This window comes from Mustela nivalis, assembly GCF_964662115.1.
Source record: "Mustela nivalis genome assembly, chromosome: 14".
NCBI classification, from domain to species: domain Eukaryota; kingdom Metazoa; phylum Chordata; class Mammalia; order Carnivora; family Mustelidae; genus Mustela; species Mustela nivalis.
In genome coordinates, this window is record NC_139033.1 from 58,600,631 (window position 1) to 58,620,236 (window position 19,606).

A 19,606-nucleotide genomic window follows, 5' to 3' on the forward strand; every position below is an offset into this window, starting at 1 on the left:
CCAGGACTGGACAACTGCTGTCAGATTAGAGGGGGATGCAGGTGGGAATACTCATTTTTAGAGGATCCTGTATTCTTTTAATTTCTGAACATTAACTCCTTCCCATTCCACGCTTTTTTCGAATTGTACTGCATAATCAGAAAATTATATTGACACTAAATGGTATCATGGAATGAGTACTTTATTCATATTTCTATCATCAGTTTTATACTACATGTATTTACATGTTTTCTGGGTCACAAAGGCTAAAATGTCATCAGCTCCTCAAAAGGTTTATTCTTTTGAGCAGCAGCCGTAACAGATTTCCATAAAAGTTATGATTCAATGAAGATTAATACTTCTTAAGCAACCCAAAAGGTATATGACATTGTATTTGGCAAGATGTTCTTACAACCCTGATATCATACTTAAGGGTAACTTCTCCATATAAAAGTGTTTATTAACCAGTTAACTAGCTTTCTGCCTGGTTGCTAACAGGACTTGAAAATCTTGCGGCATAAACACTTGACAAATAACCTTATAAATTGATTAACATTTGAAATGAAGATAGAATAGGTTTATAAAGTTAAATGCAACATATAGCATCAGCATGTGGTAGCTTTCTCCTATCCACTTTTTCAAGAGCAAAATAATGAGTTATCTCCTACATGTCTTCCAGGGTGAGTTATGAGAATTAAATGCTATCGTGTTTGCCTCTAGACAAAATTTTAATTAGACACACAAGTAGGAGAAAACCACTTTTAATTGAAAAATAAAGCAATACATCTCAAATAAGACTCTGTTTAACAACATAAACTGTAACTTGCTGAGGGAAATCGCCTTCCTATAAGTGGTATTGTGAAATTTGGGTATCAGCAATCAACAGTTTCCCTCCTTTATTTTGACTCAGCTATAGGCATATTAAAAATAAGGACTTTCTCATTAATTTAAACTGTAAATCTGTAAAGCTTGTCCCTATTCCTAACCCACTGACAAAAGGTGAGATTAAACAAACATTTCCATACTGAGGAGTTCCCAGGTAATAGCAAATAGGCAATATTTTCCTTAAGAAAAGTTTATAGGAAAGACACACAAGACTATTATTGATATTTAACTAATCCACAAACTTCCAAACACAATTTCATCAAGATGATCTCTACTACAATTTTCCTTTAAAGAAGTTCTCAAATCTCAGAATGCTTTAAAACTTGATATACTGGAAGTATTAACTTTGAAAGAAAGTAGTAAAGTTATTGCTTTAAACTGGAAAAACCTATGGTCAAAAATCTTTTTAAAAAGAGTTCATTAAACAGCTATTCTTACAATTACACTCATGTAACTGCAGAGAAAATGTTCAAGCACATAGTAAACATCACTCTTTCGAATGACAGAACAAAGGCATATGCTTATCAAGATGTATGGCTTTTTTGGTGATTGTTATTACTACCATAGTCATTGTTTGACTGAAAAAGGTTTTTACAAAACTCCACTTTCAAAATTAACATTTTTATTAAATCAAGTTAAAAAAATGTTCACTGTAGAAAAGTCAACAAGGGTTTTAACAAAACCAAAATATACCCTTTTCATACAATATATGTATATTAGCAGCAAACTACTTCTGAGATTTTCTTTTATGTTCTCTTAGTTATTTTAAAGAAAGCATAAACAATGCATATTAGTATGGAATGTCAGCTAATACACACTTCCTCTTTCATTCTGTGATTTAGGCCTTCTAGTACAAATTATTTTATGATTCTTATTAATAAATACTAAGAACAAACCCAGTGTTGACTAAGAAGTAGTGAAACAGAGAGGCTGGTGGCATCCATCTCATTACTTCATAGTCATGCATTATCTTTGAGAGTAACAAATGAGCACCATATAAACAAGGTAATTATGTGTGTAAATTCAACTTTAAGGTGTAACAGTAGCCAACTAAACCACTTAGCATTTGGCCATTGCTTTTTAAAAATTTGGTGATATAAAAAATTTTAATCAAATCAGATATTCAATTCCATATTGCTTGTCCATTTTTAAAATCTTAATAGAAATTCTGTATATAACCTGACAAATTGCATGCATATGTTGTGTGTGTAAATACACATAAAAAAGTATATGCATATATACACACACATCTTTAGCTTTGAATGAGTTTCTAAACTGAAATGAAACCAAACCTCTCATTTAAACATACCTGTAGAATATGATATCACCAACTGGAGTTTCTAATCAAAGTTTCATCTTAGCTAAAGAGAAATACTGGCTAGAAAATTTTGAGGACAAAGAGCTATAATTTGTCTTAATATACTTTAGGCTTACAAATTAGTTGGCCAAACAAGATTTGAAATCACCAACCTCCCACCTAAGAAATAAATTTTTCTCTTAGTATTTCCTTCTAAGGCAAAAAGAAAATACCTTTATGATGAACCTTCACTTTTTAAAGAGTTATAATTATTAAAGAAATCTCACTAGTCTTCAAAAATACTAAACATTATATAAATACAATTTTCTTATAGTTGGATTCTTCAGCTAGAATCTGTATTAAAAAAGTTTCCTTTGGATTGTTTCATTTAGCACTTCAAGTCTCCATTCCGCAACTCTGGTAACTGGCTCAGATTTAGTAGGTTTCTATCAATCACATCTTTCAGAGTGTGCTACTATGTGTTACCTGTTTACAAGAACGTCCATGGGAGGAACTGCACCAAATTCCAAAAGCAATGTAAGGAAAAATTTAAGACTGTATAATATAAAAAAAGAGAAGTATAACATGAAATCCCTTTTGTCCATTTCAATATTTTTAAAGATAATGTCCTAACTTTCATTTTTAACTTATCAAAAAGATGAAGTTTTCAGATGGCCCACCTTTATTTTTTACTTAAAAACCTAAATCAATAGACTGAATTACTTTTATTAATATACACGTCAAGTTACTGAAACGGTGACTTCATGTAGTTTTCCCCTTGAAGATGGCACTTGCAGGTACAAAGATGCAGAGATGTCTATAGCCTTCAGATATTTACTTGAAAAGATTCTTCAACAGCAGTTTGATACTGGGTTTCCTCATCTAGCTGAAGATTCTAAAAACAATGACATTAACGTATCAATAGGAAAGATATACTCCACTACTCAATACTTTGCCCAATATATTAACACACTTAAAATGGTTTATGTTACAATATATGCTATCCTTTAAAACATAAGATTTAAATGTCTGAACTTTAGTAATTAAGTTCAGTTGTAATTATTTAAATATAATTGATAAACAACAAATTAGGATGAGCAGAAAATGAAATTTGAAAGTTATAGTGCTTTAAGATGAGGTAGTTAATTAAAAGTACAGTTAAAGGTAACCCACAATTTTAAGTGATAATAAATGTGTCATCTCTAGAAAATAATGTCAAACTATCTAAAAAATTTAATTTTAAATAAGCATTTATTGAATTAAGAGAACTAAATAGCAGCTTCTTAATCCTAACATGAAGCTAAAAACTATAGCTTCCTCAATCTTAGTTACACCAGCCTCCTTCACTTAATTCTACTTGCTGCTATCAGTTATGTTTTATGGGTTTGCTTTAAAATGGGCTTCCACTTGACAATCTCAAGTAATTAAAATTACACACTCTTCTTTCGCAAAATAAAACTGGACAATTGATCAAAATAGATCACAATATCACAATAGATCAAAAGCAGTTTATAAAATATATTTTCATTTTTACAAATCATATTGTCCACAGTAAACTTTCTTAAAATGAGAGTTTAAGAATCTGTATTTCATAAAAATGCTAAAATCATAAAAGTACACATGAATTTTACACATTTGAGGTGTTACTTTAAAACAATATAACTAAAAATGCAAATTCCACAAAATAAAAAAAATTTTATCGATAATGATATAATTTCAACACTGGAGAACAGAGAAAAAAATAAATTCTGTTCATGTCATTGTCAGAATTGCACATGCCTGTGCTTACCTAAACTGGAAAATAAGTATCAGCCATTCTTTATCAGGATTAATACTGAATTAGATATGGTTTTAATTCATTGCAGTTGAATAAAATGTAATTTCACAATAAAACAAAAAGTCATCTAATTTCTTTAAAAAATTATAATGACACATTTGGGAGGTAGAAAGTAACCCCATTTTTGCTTTAGGGATCTTTTTTATATAACTTCTCTCATGCCTGTTAAAGCGATCGTCTAAGACCAGAATCTACTCAATCTGGCTTTATTTAATAATTATGCTCCCTCATTTTTAACAAGGATGTGGGCACCTGGCTGGCTCAGTTGGTTGGGTGTCTGCATTCGACTCTGGTAATGATCCCATGGTCCCAGAGTCCTGGGATCAAGCCCCCTGTAAGGCTCCCTGTTCAGCAGGGAGCCTGCACCTCCCTCTCCTCCTGTCCCTCCCCGGACCTTGTGATCTCTCTCGCTCTCTCAGTCACCCAATCTCTCAAATAAAATCTTTAAAAAAAATAATGTGTCTCATATGTAGATATGAAAAATCTATTATAATAAGCAACTTATACTACATGAGAACAACATTCTCCTCCCATCTGTTGCACCAGTTTCACTTCTCTAAACAGGTATAATTATCCCTTAAATCTAGACAGTTTTCACATAAATAGTTATTTTGTTCAATCTGGGGGTTTACTCATCTTACATTAATTATCTCTCTAGTACAAGGAGGTAAACAGTAAATTTAACTGTACCACTTCCACAAATATAGAACCAAAGTTCACCTATATTATATAAACAACCCTGGGGTGCCTGGGTGGCTCAGTCATTAGGCATCTGCCTTTGGCTCAAGTCATGATCCCAGCATCTTGGGATCGAGCCCCATATGGGGTTCCCTGCTCAACAGGGAGCCTGCTTCTCCCCCTCTAGCTCTCCCATGCTTATGTTCCCTCTCTCAATATCACTCTCTGTAATAAAATCTTTTAAAATAATAATAAATAAATAAATAAATAATAAGAACAATAGCTTGTTTCAAAACTCAAGTCTAGACTGAAAAAGTTAATTTAACTTGAATATTTACAGGGCATTTTCTTAAGCTTAAAGAATTTCACTTACCACAAATTCTCCATAATCAAACTGATGTCTTTGATTTAGATGACTAACGAAATTTCTAGTAATCTGGCTAGGATCTCCCCAAGGAAGAGACACACAAATAGGACATGTCTATGAGAAACAGAATATTTTAAATATAATGAAAATATCCAAACATACTAATTATTGGAAGTATTAAAACAACACAAGCTTATGTTACTGAAAATGTCTATATAAAAATCATTTCTGGGGTGCCTAGGTGGCTCAGTGGGTTAAGCTTCTGCCTTCAGATCAGGTCATGATCTCAGAGTCCTGGGATCGAGCCCCGCATCAGGCTCTCTGCTCAGTGGGGAGCCTGCTTCCCCCACTCTCTCTGCCTACCTCTGCCTACCTGCGATCTCTGTCGAATAAATAAAGAAAATCTTTAAAAAAAAATCACTTATAAGGTCCAAATTTCAAGAAATCATCATTTCCTGACCAAAGTACCTCAGATAAAGTATAGTAATCTAACACAATAAAAACGAGAGATACATTCTATTATTTATATCTCTGACTACAAAGATTTGTTTGAACAGAAACATCATAGTTAGCCTTTAATAATGTCACAGTTGCTATCATTAGCCAGCATGTAATCTCATTTGAACCACAAGTAACTATAATCACTATTAGCTTAATTTTATTTATAAGTAAAATGAAAGTGAAGTAAACTTCAAATCATATCCTTAAGGTTTTAAATGAGGGACATGCTAAAAAGTGAATGGATGATACACTCAAATCAAGTAAGAAGAAACTTTTAACTGGACTCTAACCAAAGTTTGTGCTGTTTTGAAAATAATGCAGAACAAAAATTGGCCAATGCAATATAAAACAAATCAAGTATCTTAAATGTGAGATTTTTTCCTGGAGAGATCTTTGGCAATTGTATTTGTTTATTAACTGACTGTCCCCTAATGAACGGAGTAGGTGATGTGTCTCCCTTTGTGCTATGTAAGAGTTTAAGTGTAGTCTCAGTAGTTACTGAGGCATATCTTTCACAACTTTTCTAGCACTACCAACTAAATCTGCTTAGAAATACCTATAATCCTTATTTTATTTATGAAATGTTCTTCCTACTCTATTTCTGAAGAAAATATATATCAAAATGTACAGCTGAAAAGGAAGTATCTCTTCCAGCTCAGTTTCTCCTGTACCATCCACAGCTGAAATCACTTACCTGTGTAACTCATGTTCCAAAAGAGGACTTGTAGGACCATTAACACAATGCTGGAATCCTGCAGTCCACTGTCTCCCTCATTCATCAAAAAGGTCTCCCCCTTTCTTACACAGCCTCAAAATGGCATCAAAAAGATATGTATGCATCAAAAAGAAAGTATGATTCTTTTCCTTCCGTGCTTTATGCATTCATATACTAGATTCTGCAAGGATACAATTAAAAACACCTACTGACTTCATTCTTATTTATAAATGCTTTCACCTACAACAGGTCCACCAGGCCAGATCCAGCTGCCTGAATCCTACAGATTAAGAGATTGAGAGGTCTCAGTAGAGGTTCTGCCATTCCTCAAATGAAAATCCCCAGTTCACCTTTCATGATTTCACTCTCCTCCAGCCTATTCTCTTACATCACCCTTATAATAACCATCTCCCTTTCTATAAGTGAGTTAGTGGAATTTTAAATATCTTATTTTGCTTCTGGTCATCAATTTTTTGTTGACAAAAGTCTACCTTCTTGATAATGCCCATTCCAAGTTTAAATCAACTACTTTCCCTTATACACATGAAGTAAAATGGAAGAGCATATTTAAACAGAAGACTGTCTTTAACATAGGTACTTACCACAGGAACTATCTGAAATAGGTGATTACTGTTACAATGATCCAGTAAACGCTGTCTGGTAAAATTTGATTCTTGACACAAGGGACATTTAAAGGTAGGATGCCCAGAAGAACTATAAAATAATTTTAAATGAAATGTACTTAAGGTGAAATCGTAACAAAAATGATGATTTTCTATTCTTTGACCAATTATTTTAAGTATATTTTAAGTATATTTTAATATACTTATTATTCAAAGATTTCCTCATTTTGCAAAAACTATTTTCAGTAAATTATCTACAACAGATGTTCCCAAACAATCTCAGTTTACAGTACCCTTAAAATGTTTCAGTACATTTTCTCGTGGCGCCTTTAGCTTAAACGAAAACAAACCTAGCTGCCCCATATGTTAAGCAGTTACGTCCAAACAACTTAAATTTAGTCATTTGTGTAGGGCCAACAGATGTCTCTGTAACTCTCCTGAAAGTTGTAAACACCCTGTGGTGTCCCATATCTAGGACGTCAAAACTTTTATTAAAAAGATTCCCATCAAGGTCAGATCCTTAGTCTATCCCAATCTCTAGGAATCTAACATCCAAAATTCATAGGAAAAGTGAAAAACAATAGTGTCAATCATCAGAACAATCAACATTTCAAAACATTTTGAGGATCATGCATCACTGAAGTTTAATACCTCAGAATTTCAGCAAGGGACAGTTTAATACTGACATCTCTACCTAAATTATGCATGGAAGAAACCGGACCACAGTAAAAGAGGAGATCTACACTATTCTAATTTAACGTGATCTGTAAAAGCATCTGTGTGCTAGTCTAGCATTATGCCTGATGATTTCATTTTATAAAAAAATTTCAGGGGTGCCTGGGTGGCTCAGTGGGTTAAAGCCTCTGCCTTTGGCTCATCTCAGGGTCCTGGGATTGAGCCCCACATTGGTCTCTCTGCTCAGCAGGAATCCTGCTTCCTCCTCTCACTCTGCCTGCCTCTCTGCCTACTTGTGATCTCTGTCTGTCAAGTAAATTAATTAATTAATTAATTAATTAAAAGATCTATTATAAAGTGACAGATATTATATACTAAAGTAGTAAAATTTTCAAAAGCTTACCTTGTATTCTCTTGATAAGTTTCTGTGTTATCAGATGTAGATGTTTCACTCCTATTACTTAAGAAGAATAGAGGGGGGAAAACGTTAATACCTCAAGTAAAAAAGCACATTACAGATTCACTAACTTGAATTGCTAATGAAATGACTAGTCTGAATTTTTTTAAAAGCCTGAACTTCAGGATGCCTGGGTGGCTCAGCCAGTTAAGCATCTAATTCTTGATTTTGGCTCAGGTCATGATCTCAGCATTATGAGACTGCGCCCCATATAGGTTCTGTGCTGAGCACGGACCCTACTAGAGATTCTCTCTCTCCCCCCCTCTTCACTCCCCCAACTCGCACATGCACGCCCTCTTTTTAAAAAAAAAAAATTAAAAAAAAAAAGCCTGAACTTCAAATAGTTCTGAACTATGAAATAATTATAGCATTACTTTTTAAATAAATTCTGGTAAGAAAACTGCTTATTAAATCTTTATTTACATCCTTTTCAAATTAGCTTATGCAGTTACAAATATATAGAGAATATAGAATTTTGCAGAATTATCTTAAATTTCTAGCATGATAGTATTTCCCCAGGTTCTTCAGGCTTTCAAAGAGACTCTTCCACCTAGACTACCTAGTTTTTGAAAGCTGAGGTAGAAGCAAGAATCTGTGAACTTTCTGACTTGTAACTAGAATGTGGTTTAAAGATGCAGCCTCCAAAGCAGAGTAGTTTTAAGAGAAGATTTAAATGTTCATTATGTTCTTATTTTCCAAAAAAGGAACTAGACTTTCCAACATTTAATATACAGAACAATTTGACATCTTCAGAGGGACCCTGTCCTGGAGCCAAATGTCATATGCAGTATTAGAGAAATCCAGAGGGATGAGTTGGTATGTTCCAAATGGGGACTGTCACTTATGCATTACAGAATATTATCAGAGTGGTCAATTTTATAGAAACAAATCCTTTTAATAGCAGAAACATTAACAGAAATGAGACAGGTAGTGGGCAAAGAACTGTACCATGCAGAAGTCTGCTTTTATATCTCAATACCAGAATTAAAAGAGTTGTTAAACCTAGAAAAATGCTTATTCGTTTTTTATAAAAAACAAAACCGTTACTATACCAGCTGCCTAACAAATGTTCTTTTCTTTTTGAATTTTCCTTTTTTGATTTTTCATAATAGAACTACATACAACAAGGTTTATTTAGTGTAGACACCCTCCCAAAGACTGCCCCTTCTATGAAAATAACCATGTTCTCTCTCCACACACATCTATCCAATGCTGAGCCAGCAAGCGAGCTTCCCAGTTTTCACACCCAAAGAGCAAACTAGTAAACCATTCTTTTCTGTACCTTTCCGGCAGATACTAATCTGTCTCTTCAGGTAAAGGTGGCATTTTAACAATGTGAAGACTAAACACCTTTTTAAAATAAACTCAAATTATGGAAACTGCATTTATTAAAGAGTTATTCTGAATTTGTTAATGAAAACAGTATGTGTCACCTATTTTTTAAAAATCTCATATCTGTATCTTTCAACTTGGTAACAGATTTTTCTAATTGTTTTTTTAAATCTTTTAAAAATCTTTCAAATAGGGGTGCCTGACTCGCTCAGTCGGTACATCATATGACTCTTAATCTCAGGGTTCTGAGTTCAAGTCCCAAACTGGGCACTGAGCTTACTTAAAAAACTAAAAAATAAAAAACAAATAAAATCTTCCAAATAAATATAATGACTGGGTTTTGAATGTGTCCTTTAAAAACACTGTAACGACTTCTAGTTGGTTTATAAGAACAACTGTAACATCATTAGGGAAGATGAAAATTTCAACAAAGCTCTTTTGACATTTAATGAATGGAACTGAAAATTTTAGTAAGCTCAACCTGTGACATACTTCTTCTATTTGGATCTATAAGCTTTTGTATGGTAAATATCTTTTTCAGCCATGACAGTCAGCAAAATCAGTATCGCTGTAAAAAGAACTTAGTTTCAAATCTTTGATAATGTCATAGTGTTAAACTAAGATTTAAAAAATTTTAGGGGGCACCTGGGTGGCTTAGTCAGTTAAGCATCCAACTCTTGATTTTGGCTCAGGTCATGACCTTGGGGTAGTGAGACTGAGCCCTGTGACAGGCTCCACGCTCAGCAGGGAGTCTGCTTGAGATTCTTCCTTTCCTCTCTTGCGTCTACCCCGCAACTCATGCACGTGTGTGTGTGTGCTCTAAGTAAATCTTTTAAAAAATTTTCTAGAAAATATAGTCAACAATACTAGTTTTAGTAAAAGTATTAATAAAACATTAATAAAAATATCTCATACCATTAAGCAAAATTTATTTTTAAAGTAACAATTTCATCTTTAGCTCACTTAAATTTTGCATACTTTAAATGTACATAAAGTATTAGTACTGTAAAATACGTGCATGTTTTTTATTATTTTATTTTTACTTTAAGATTTGTGTATTCATTTTAGAGTGAAAGAGAGAGGGTGAGTGAGAGCACAGGAAGAGGCAAAGGGAAAGAAGCAGTTTCCTGTTGAGCTAGGAACCTGATGCAGAGCTAGATCTCACAATCTGGAGACCATGACCTGAGCCAAAACCAAGAGTCAGACACTTAACCAACTGAGCCACCCAGGTGCCCCAGATGCATAGTTTTAAAATAAACATACATGTACTAGGAATGCATTCTTTATTTTTTTCACTGATGGGGTATACAACCACAAAAGTGATTTAAAACATTTTAATATCAAATTTAATGCCCTTTTCAAATGCTTTCTCCCTTGCCTCTCCCATTACAGTTCTCTATTTTCCATTATAACTGTCATTATCATCACTCTAGCCCTTCCTAATCATCCTGTACCATGTCTGGGCTACTACAGGTAGCCTATTCATTTACTCCAGAAATGCATGAATGGGTTCAACAACAGAAAATCTATTACTGGTACCATATTATCAATTAAAATTTTTAAAAGATCATTTCATCTGATGCAGAATAACCATTCAATAAGATGCAACCTCCATAATGAAAACAAAAACAAAAACAAAAAATCCTGATCGTTCACAATGCTTCTAAAAATACAAATGCCTACACCTTAAGTACCAAAATATCTGGGAATTGTGTCAAATGTATATAAGTTTTAATTCCATAAAAGATTCCATTTTTTGAAAAGATTTTATTTATTTGACAGACAGAGATCACAAGTAGGCAGAGAGGCAGGCAGAGAGAGATAGGAGGAAGCAGGCTCCCCGCTGAGCAGAGAGCCCGATGTGGGGTTCAATCCCAGGACCCTGAGATTATGACCTGAGCGGAAGGCAGAGGCTTCAACCCACTGAGCCACCCAGGCGCCCCAAAAGATCCCATTTTGAACGGAACCATTTAATGGGGAAATCTTAAATTCAGAATGATATCATTATGACACAGATAAAAAATACCTATGTTAAAAAACTACTGTAAACATAATACTTAATAATAAAATTTTAGATGCATTCCCACTTAAAATCAAGAACAAGAGAAAGGTGTCTCCTACTTAATATTGGATAGAGATCCTAGTTAATGCAATAAATTATGACATGAAGCACTAAGACATAAAATTACATTAAAAAAAAATTTTCCACATAGTAAGTCCAAGAGAATCTACAGGTAAATTATTTGGAACTATGAGAACTAATAAGTCAACAGTTGCTAATACAATCTTAACGTAAAAATCTGGACTATTCCTACGCACTAGTAATAATCACTTAGATTACAAAACAGGAAAAAACATCCATATGTATACAACAGAAGTTTTACTAGGAAAAGATACAATAAAACATATTTACACATGCTCTAAGTGGAATTTTTCAGCACATTTTTTTTAAAAATGCTCTTTTAAAAAAAGAGATGGGGCACCTGGGTGGCTCAGTTGGTTAAGGGGTCTGCCTTCAGCTCAGGTCATGATCTCAGGGTCCTCAGATGGAGCTCCAGGGCGGGCTCCCTGCTTCTCCCTCTCCCTCCGTGCCACCTCCACCCCCCACATTCCTGCCCTGTCTTTCTCAAATGAATTAAAAAAAAAACTTAAAAAAAAAAAAAAAGGGAGAGAAGGGTGCCTGGGTGACTCAATGGGTTAAAGCCTCTGCCTTCAGCCCATGTCACAGTCTCAGGGTCCTGGGATCCAGTCCTGAGTCAGGCTCTCTGCTCAGCAGGGAGCCTGCTTCCCCTCCTCTCTCTCTGCCTGCCTCTCTGGCTACTTATGATCTCTCTTTCTGTCAAATAAAAAAATAAAATCTGTAAAAAAAAAAAGGGGGGGTGGTGGTGGTGCCTGGGTGGCTCAGTCACTAAGCATCTGCCTTCAGCTCAGGTCATGATCCCAGTGTCTGTGGATCGAGCCCCACACGGGGCTGCCTGCTCAGTGGGAAGCTTGCCTCTCCTTCTAGAGCTCCCCCACGCTTGTGTTCTTTCTCTTGCTATCTCTGTCAAATAAATAAACAAAAATCTTTTCTAAAAAATCACATTAAAAAAACTGGGGAAGACAAGCTGTTTCCCTGTTTAATGTAAACAGGGAAAGTCAGGATCATATGATGTCAGTTCCCTACAAATCTATGATTTCAATGAATTCAACCTCTATAATGCTTCTGATCAAAATCTCTACAGAGATTTTCAGGAGACTCAAAAGTCTGATTCTAAAATTTATGTGGAATATCAAGGGGACAAGAATAGTAGAAACAATTTTATAAGTAAACCAAGGAAGGAAATTTTCCTTACCTGACATTAAAACTTATTGTTGAAGCAATAATAATTAAGATAGCCTGATATCAGAGAAATAAGCAAATGAACAGAACAGAACAGAACACAGAGAGATGTGTAGGACTGAAATGGCACTGTAAATCTGTGAGGAAAAAATTGACCCACTGAATGGTACTGGACAAATGGCTAACCACATGGGGAAATTTTTTCTACCTCACATTATACATTCAAAATAAATGTGAAAAGTAGAGCTTTAAAATGTTCAAAGAAGAAAATATCTTATAACCTTGACATAGGAAAAAATTTCTCAACATGATACAAAATGCAAAAATCATTTAAAAAATTATATATATATACATACAAATAAAAATAACACATTTTTGTTTGTCAAAAGATACTATAACAAGAGTAGCCAAAGACATTTGCAATCAGGAAATAAAAGCAAAAATAGACAAGTAGGACTACCTAACTTAAAAAGCTTCATCACAGCAAAGGAAACAACCGAAAGAGTGAAAAGATGACCTATGGAATGAGAGAATATATTTATAAACCACGTATCTGATAAAGGGTTAATCTTCAAAATATATAAGGAATTCCTACAACTTAACAGCAAAGAAACTACCAACCCTATTACAAAATAGGGGCTAAAAACTTGAATAATTCTCCAAAGATGAGATAGAAATGGCCAACAGGTATATAGAAAGATGCTCAAGGTCACTAATCAACAGGGAAATGCAAATCAAAATCACAATGAGCTGTCATCTCATACCTGTTATGACAGCTATTATCAAAAAAGCATATAAGACGAGTATTAGTGAGGGTGTGGGAAAAAACTGGAACCTATGTACACTGTAGGTGGGAACGAAAATGTTACAACCACTTTGGAAAACAGTAGGAAGGTTCCCCCTCAAAAAACAAACAAAACTACCATATGATTCAGGATTCTTACTTGTGGGTATTTACCCAAAACAACTGAAATCAAGATCATGAAGAAATATTAGCATTCCCATGTTCACTGTGGGGCTATTCATAAAAACCAGGAGGCAGAAACAATCTTGTGAATGTATAAAGACACAAAGATACGAATAGATAAAGAAAATGTGGCATATACATACAACTGATTATTCAACCTTAAAGGAAATCCTGTAAATGAATGAATCCTGAAAATGACAACATAAATGAACCTTGAGAATGTTCTAAGTTAAATAAGCCAGTCACAGCACAAATATTCCATGATTTCACTTATATGAACTATGCAAAATAGTCAAACTCATAGAAGCAAAGAACAGAATTGTGGTTGCCAAAGAGTAAGAGACAGTGAAATCGGGAGTTACTAATCAATATGTATAAAACATTAGTTATGCAAGATAGGTTCTAGAGATTTGTTGTACAACACTGTGACAATAGATAAGAACACTATATTATACACTTAAAAATCTGTTAAGAGGATAGCTAGCTAGCTCATGTTAAGCATCCTTTCCAAAATTTAAAAAAAAAAAGGGAAAGGGGCCCCTGGCTGCCCAGTTGGAAGAGTGTACAAATTTTGATCTTGGGGTTGTGAGCCCCAAGTAAATAGAGATTACTTAAATAAATAAAACATTTTTAAAAAGGAAGAAAAAGAATTAAAATTATGTATGACTATGCCATTTAATGCTAAATTAAGTTGCAATATTCCTTAAAGCAAAATTTTCAAAATGCTTAAGTATCTCATTTCTAGTCTTTTAAAAATATGAAGAAAGGGCGCCTGGGTGGCTCAGTGGGTTAGGCCGCTGCCTTCGGCTCAGGTCATGATCCCAGGGTCCTGGGATCGAGTCCCAAATCGGGCTCTCTGCTCAGCAGGGAGCCTGCTTCCCTCTCTCTCTCTCTCTGCCTGCCTCTCTGTCTACTTGTAATCTCTGTCTGCCAAATAAACAAATAAAAGCTTTAAAAAAAATATGAAGAAAAATCCCAAAGTCTATACTTATGTGTTTTACAAAATGGCAAAAAAAAAAAAAAATTTTTTGAGGAAAAAAAAAATTAAAAAATAATATATATATACTTGTAATACATGGAATAAAGGATTGGCATCTACAATATATAAAGAATGTTTATAAATAAGGAAAAGTCATTTTACCTAATACTTATACCAGATTCCTTAATAAAGAGCTATTTAGCAGGGTGTCTGGTAAGCTCAGTTGGTTAAGCGTCGGAGTCTTGATTTTGGCTCAGGTCATGATCTCAGAGTTAAAAGATTGAGGCCTGCATTGGGCTCTTCACTTGACATGGAGCCTGCTTAAGATTCTTTCTCTCTCTCCCTTTCACTCTGCCCCCCTCCATGTCCCATATACATGTCCTCTCTCAAGAAAAAACAAAAACAAAAACGAAACCAAAGAAAGTTATTTAGCCACTTAAAATGTTCAACATCTTGGAAAGAAATCTGTAGGAACAACCTAAGACTGCTTGTAACTTTCAGTCTCTCTGAAGGGCTGTATTGGACTAAACTATATGCACCTACTGATATCTACAGATTAATATTTTCAAAGAGTCAAAATTAGTAAGAAAAACCTACAACCAGACCAAACAATTTCCAAGGAAGATAAAATGTGTCTGGTATCTCAATGATTATATGCATCTTTCCTCCCTATCCTCCTCTTCCTCACTTCTAGTGGCTAAAGAAAACAGCATATACTCTTATATGTTAAAACCAGAATTTTATTAGTATCAACTAGAGAGGGCCTTAAACAACTAGGACTGCTATATAATTATCATGACAAACTACCCCATACTAATGAAATAATTTTATTAAACATCCTCTAACATTTATTACTTTATAATAAATAATTATACCCTGAATGATCTGACTGAAACTAGTGGGCTAGTTTATCTTGGATTATTCAACTGGAAGTTAAACTGTTTATATATAGAAAAGGGGACTGTGTTTTACTCATTCCTGTGTATTCTAGAACATGTAGAGTGTGCCCAGTAGTTTAAAAGTACAATATCTATGTTAATAAAACGATCAATGGATTTATTTTGAATTTTTTTTTTTTTAAACTGCTGAGATAGGTACATGCAGACACCACTTTAAGAATTTCCACAGCCGGGCGCCTGGGTGGCTCAGTGGGTTAAGCCTCTGCCTTCAGCTCAGGTCATAATCTCAGGGTTCTGGGATCAAGGCCCGCATCAGGCCCTCTGCTCAGTGGGGAGTCTGCTTCCCCCCCACCCACGGCCTGCCTCTCTGCCTACTTGTGATCTCTGTCAAATAAATAAATAAACTCTTAAAAAAAAAAAAAAGAATTTCCACAGCCATGAAGTTCAGAGTTTAAATCATCCATTTGTACTTACAAGGAAATACTGAAAACTGTATTCTGAGAAAACACCTGCTCTACTCTCTTAGGTAGTCCTTTGACTCTGCCACAAAGAGGTCTTATTAAAGCAATGAATTTTCATAAAATGTCACCAAATCCTGCTTAGCTGTTAATTATATGATTTTGTTCTTTTTTTTTTTTTAAAGATTTTATTTATTTATTTGACAGAGATCACAAGTAGGCAGAGAGGCTGGCAGACAGAGAGAGAGAGAGAGGGAAGCAGGCTCCCTGCTGAGCAGAGAGCCCGAAGCGGAACTCGATCTCAGGACCCTGAGATCATGACCTGAGCCGAAGGCAGCGGCTTAACCCACTGAGCCACCCAGGCGCCCCATGATTCTGTTCTTAATCAGCAATATAAAATGTATCTGTTCTCCAGTAACTTGACAAAGAGTAAGACCTTAAATTCTCCAAACTGAGCAGTTTTAAAAAGCTTAGCTGCTAGCAATGATCTTCATGGAGAACTGCATGAATTTATAGATCCTCTCCATTCTACCAATACACCTAGATTAATTAAGCCAGCATATCAGAGAAAAGACCCTGGAAGAAAAGTTTTAACAACAATAAGGCATTATCATATGCTACCTTGAAGGGGGCCTTTAAATTACAGCCCTATGTACCTTGTTTTGTATTTACCACAGGAAAGATGACGTTTAACCGCACAGTTTTCTTTAAGGGTGCTATGGGCAAAATCATTTCAGTATCATTTCTTTTTTTTTTTTTAAAGATTTTATTTATTTGACAGACAGAGATCACAAGTAGACAGAGAGGCAGGCAGAGAAAGAGGAGGAAGTAGGCTCCCTGAGGAGCAGAGAGCCCGATGCGGGGCTCGATCCCAGAACCCTGGGATCATGATCTGAGCCGAAGGCAGAGGCTTTAATCCACTGAGCCACCCCGGCGTCCCTCAGTATCATTTCTTTTAGTATCAGGAATAGCTGTGTTTTTCATTAGAAACATTTTGTTTATAATATCACAGACAATGTTAATAACATAATGGATGTTTTCTTCTTTGTAGTAGCTACTTGGAGGCTATGAAACATAGTTGATAGGATATTACAATATATTTGGCTACTAACTGAAATCTTTATATGCTGGGTTATCTTTTGTCCCTCCAGATCTTCTCTCCTCCATTTTTCACCATGCTTTGTGTACTGAGAGACTAACCTGCATCAATAGGCTCCCCACTCTGCTTTCCAGTTGGGTTCAGCCCAGCAGGCAATTGGGAGGGTAAAACAAGAGGAGAGTTAGGGTATTTATTTCCCAGACTCCTTCCTACCAAAACTGCCTCAGCTGGCTGCATTCCTCCAAGCTGCCCTCTCTATACAGCTCACTTTCTCCAAGTTCTGGTGTCTACTTCCTCCCCTCCCCTGCTTTCAGCAGACCCAGAGTACATCGCTAACTACTTGTGATTTCCAGCTGCTCACATAGTGTACCCAACACCTTTGAAAATAGTCCTCTTACTAAATTCTCCTCAAAATACCTAATTTGAGTGCATTATCTCCCTCCTCTTGGTGGAGAGGAGATATGAAGCCTTACTCTGGCCTCGTATCTTCCTACCTCCTACATTAAAAAACAAAAACAAACAACCTTCGTTTCCTTCCTTCACCAATTTCCTTACTAATAATTCATACACAAACCCAATTTTTCCCATTACAATTATAATTTTTCACAGGACATAAAAATGAATAAGACCAAGAAGTCCATTCTAGATTTTAAAAAGAAAGGCAATAAACAAATAAATATAATCAAGTCTTAGAGGACCTAGTTGGAGAATAAAGAAAGGGCATACCAAAAGGAAGAAATTCTAGAGGTCAGGGAAGATTTTACAGAGTGATTAACACTTGGTCTAAATCTTCAAAGAAAAGAAAAAGTCCACTGACTGGCAAAGTGTGGGTTAGGGTGGTGGGAAAAGGGACTACTACTTGTAAAAGTATGGAGGTGAGGGAATGATGAGTGATAATTAAAAACTACCCTTTTGGAGCACCTGGGTAGCTCCGTTGGTTGGGCGACTGCCTTCAGCTCAGGTCATAATCCTGGAGTCCCAGGATCGAATCCCGTATCGGGCTCCCAGCTCCACAGTGAGTCTGCTTCTACCTCTGACCTTCTCCCCTCTCATGCTCTCTCTCATGCTCTCTCTCTCTCAAATGGATAAATAAAATCTTTAAAAAATAAAAAAATAAAAACTACCATTTACCAAGCAAGGTACGATTCAATATACTTTGCCTTTATTAACCTATTTAATGGCTCCCAACCCAATAAGGTACTAATAGTATTATTACCATCCCCCCTTTTAAAACAGAGGAGAAAACTGAGATACAGTTTCTTGCCAAGATCATATAATTAGTAGACCCAGGTAGTTTGACTCCAACGGTTCATTTTTTTAAACTGCTAACTTATACTGCTTCTTAAGGATGGCGAGGAAATGGTACAAATAATTCAATGTAGCTAAGACATATGATATAATGATGGTTAGCCAAGAAAGAGAAAGGCTAAAAAATGCAAGGCAAGTTCCAGATCAGAAAGGGCTTTAGAATAAAGAATTCTGTCTGATAAAACAGTTGTTGGATTTTAGATCATGGAACCTCTTGAGAATCTCAACATTCTTTCCCCAGAAAAACACACATACACAAAATATTTGGCAGTTTAGGTAGTTCAGAGTCCTTACTGGCCCATGCAATTCAGAATGAGAAGCACTGCTATGGAGTCATGCTATGGACTTCCAAGGTACAAGGAGTAAGGTATAAGGACAGGGAGAAAGAGATCAGAGTTGCACTTGTGAAATACCACTTTGGCAACAGCATATAGGACAGGTTAGAGGAGGACCACCAATAAAAAGACTACCGTAATAGTTCAAGTGAGAGATGATGAAGGCTCGAGCTAGGGAAGTGACAATAGTGTTAGAAGAAAAGCACAGATGAGGAATACTGCTATCAGTAATCAAACTGGATCTGAGAGGTAAAGGAGAAGGCAACAAGACTTCTGAGGAGAAACTCTGGTCCTTTAACAAGCAGTGATTACACAAATCATACATACCAGCAACTTTGCCAAGAACTGGAAATACAATGTTAAACAAGACAAACACCACCTCACATTTAAGAATAATCTATTCAGTTAATAAAAAATTGCTGAATAATTGCAATATAGCAGAGGTACAATAATAAAGAAAGCACAGAGATGAAGAAACCTGAGGAGACTTTTTTTTTTTTTAAATTACAAAACAGGAGTGACCCATTTCATCCAATGATGCTAAGTCAAGTAAAATGAGAATCTAAAAGAATTTTGCAGTCTGGGCAATCAGAAAATTTCTAAAGACTAGACCAGTTTCATCTGAGTAGAGAAGCCTACAGTACATAACCCTAAGTACTTAAGAGCAGTTAATTACTGAAAATTAGCAACACATGAAATGAAATGCTACTGAAATAAAATCTTAAGAGACTCTGCTTAATCCAGTCTCCTGGGAGCCTTTCCACACTACTGCCAATACTGCCTTTTCCTTACACAAAAACTATGTGTGTACTTGCTATTATTGAGTGTTTAAAAACTAAGTTAAAAATTAAGCACTTTATGTCTAGGGATACATGCATAGATGGTAATATTAC

At 35.2% G+C, this 19,606-nt stretch overlaps 1 protein-coding gene across 5 annotated transcripts in view; it reads right to left on the reverse strand.

The window, feature by feature from the left end:
• Positions 1–724: 724 nt before the first annotated feature.
• Positions 725–19,606, reverse strand: part of RNF138 (ring finger protein 138) — a 40,540-nt gene continuing 21,658 nt past the window's right edge. For 3 of the 5 annotated variants that reach the window (XM_082699390.1, XM_082699393.1, XM_082699391.1), the window contains 4 exons: positions 7,961–8,017; positions 6,862–6,973; positions 5,050–5,157; positions 725–3,056 (listed from right to left, as the gene is read on the reverse strand). In XM_082699390.1, the coding sequence (XP_082555516.1) occupies positions 2,988–3,056; positions 5,050–5,157; positions 6,862–6,973; positions 7,961–8,017 (346 nt within the window). In that variant the 3' untranslated portion in view covers positions 725–2,987. Of the gene's footprint in view, positions 3,057–5,049; positions 5,158–6,238; positions 6,441–6,861; positions 6,974–7,960; positions 8,018–19,606 lie in introns of all 5 variants that reach the window. The other 2 variants (XR_014302876.1, XM_082699392.1) reach the window with 2 other exon arrangements.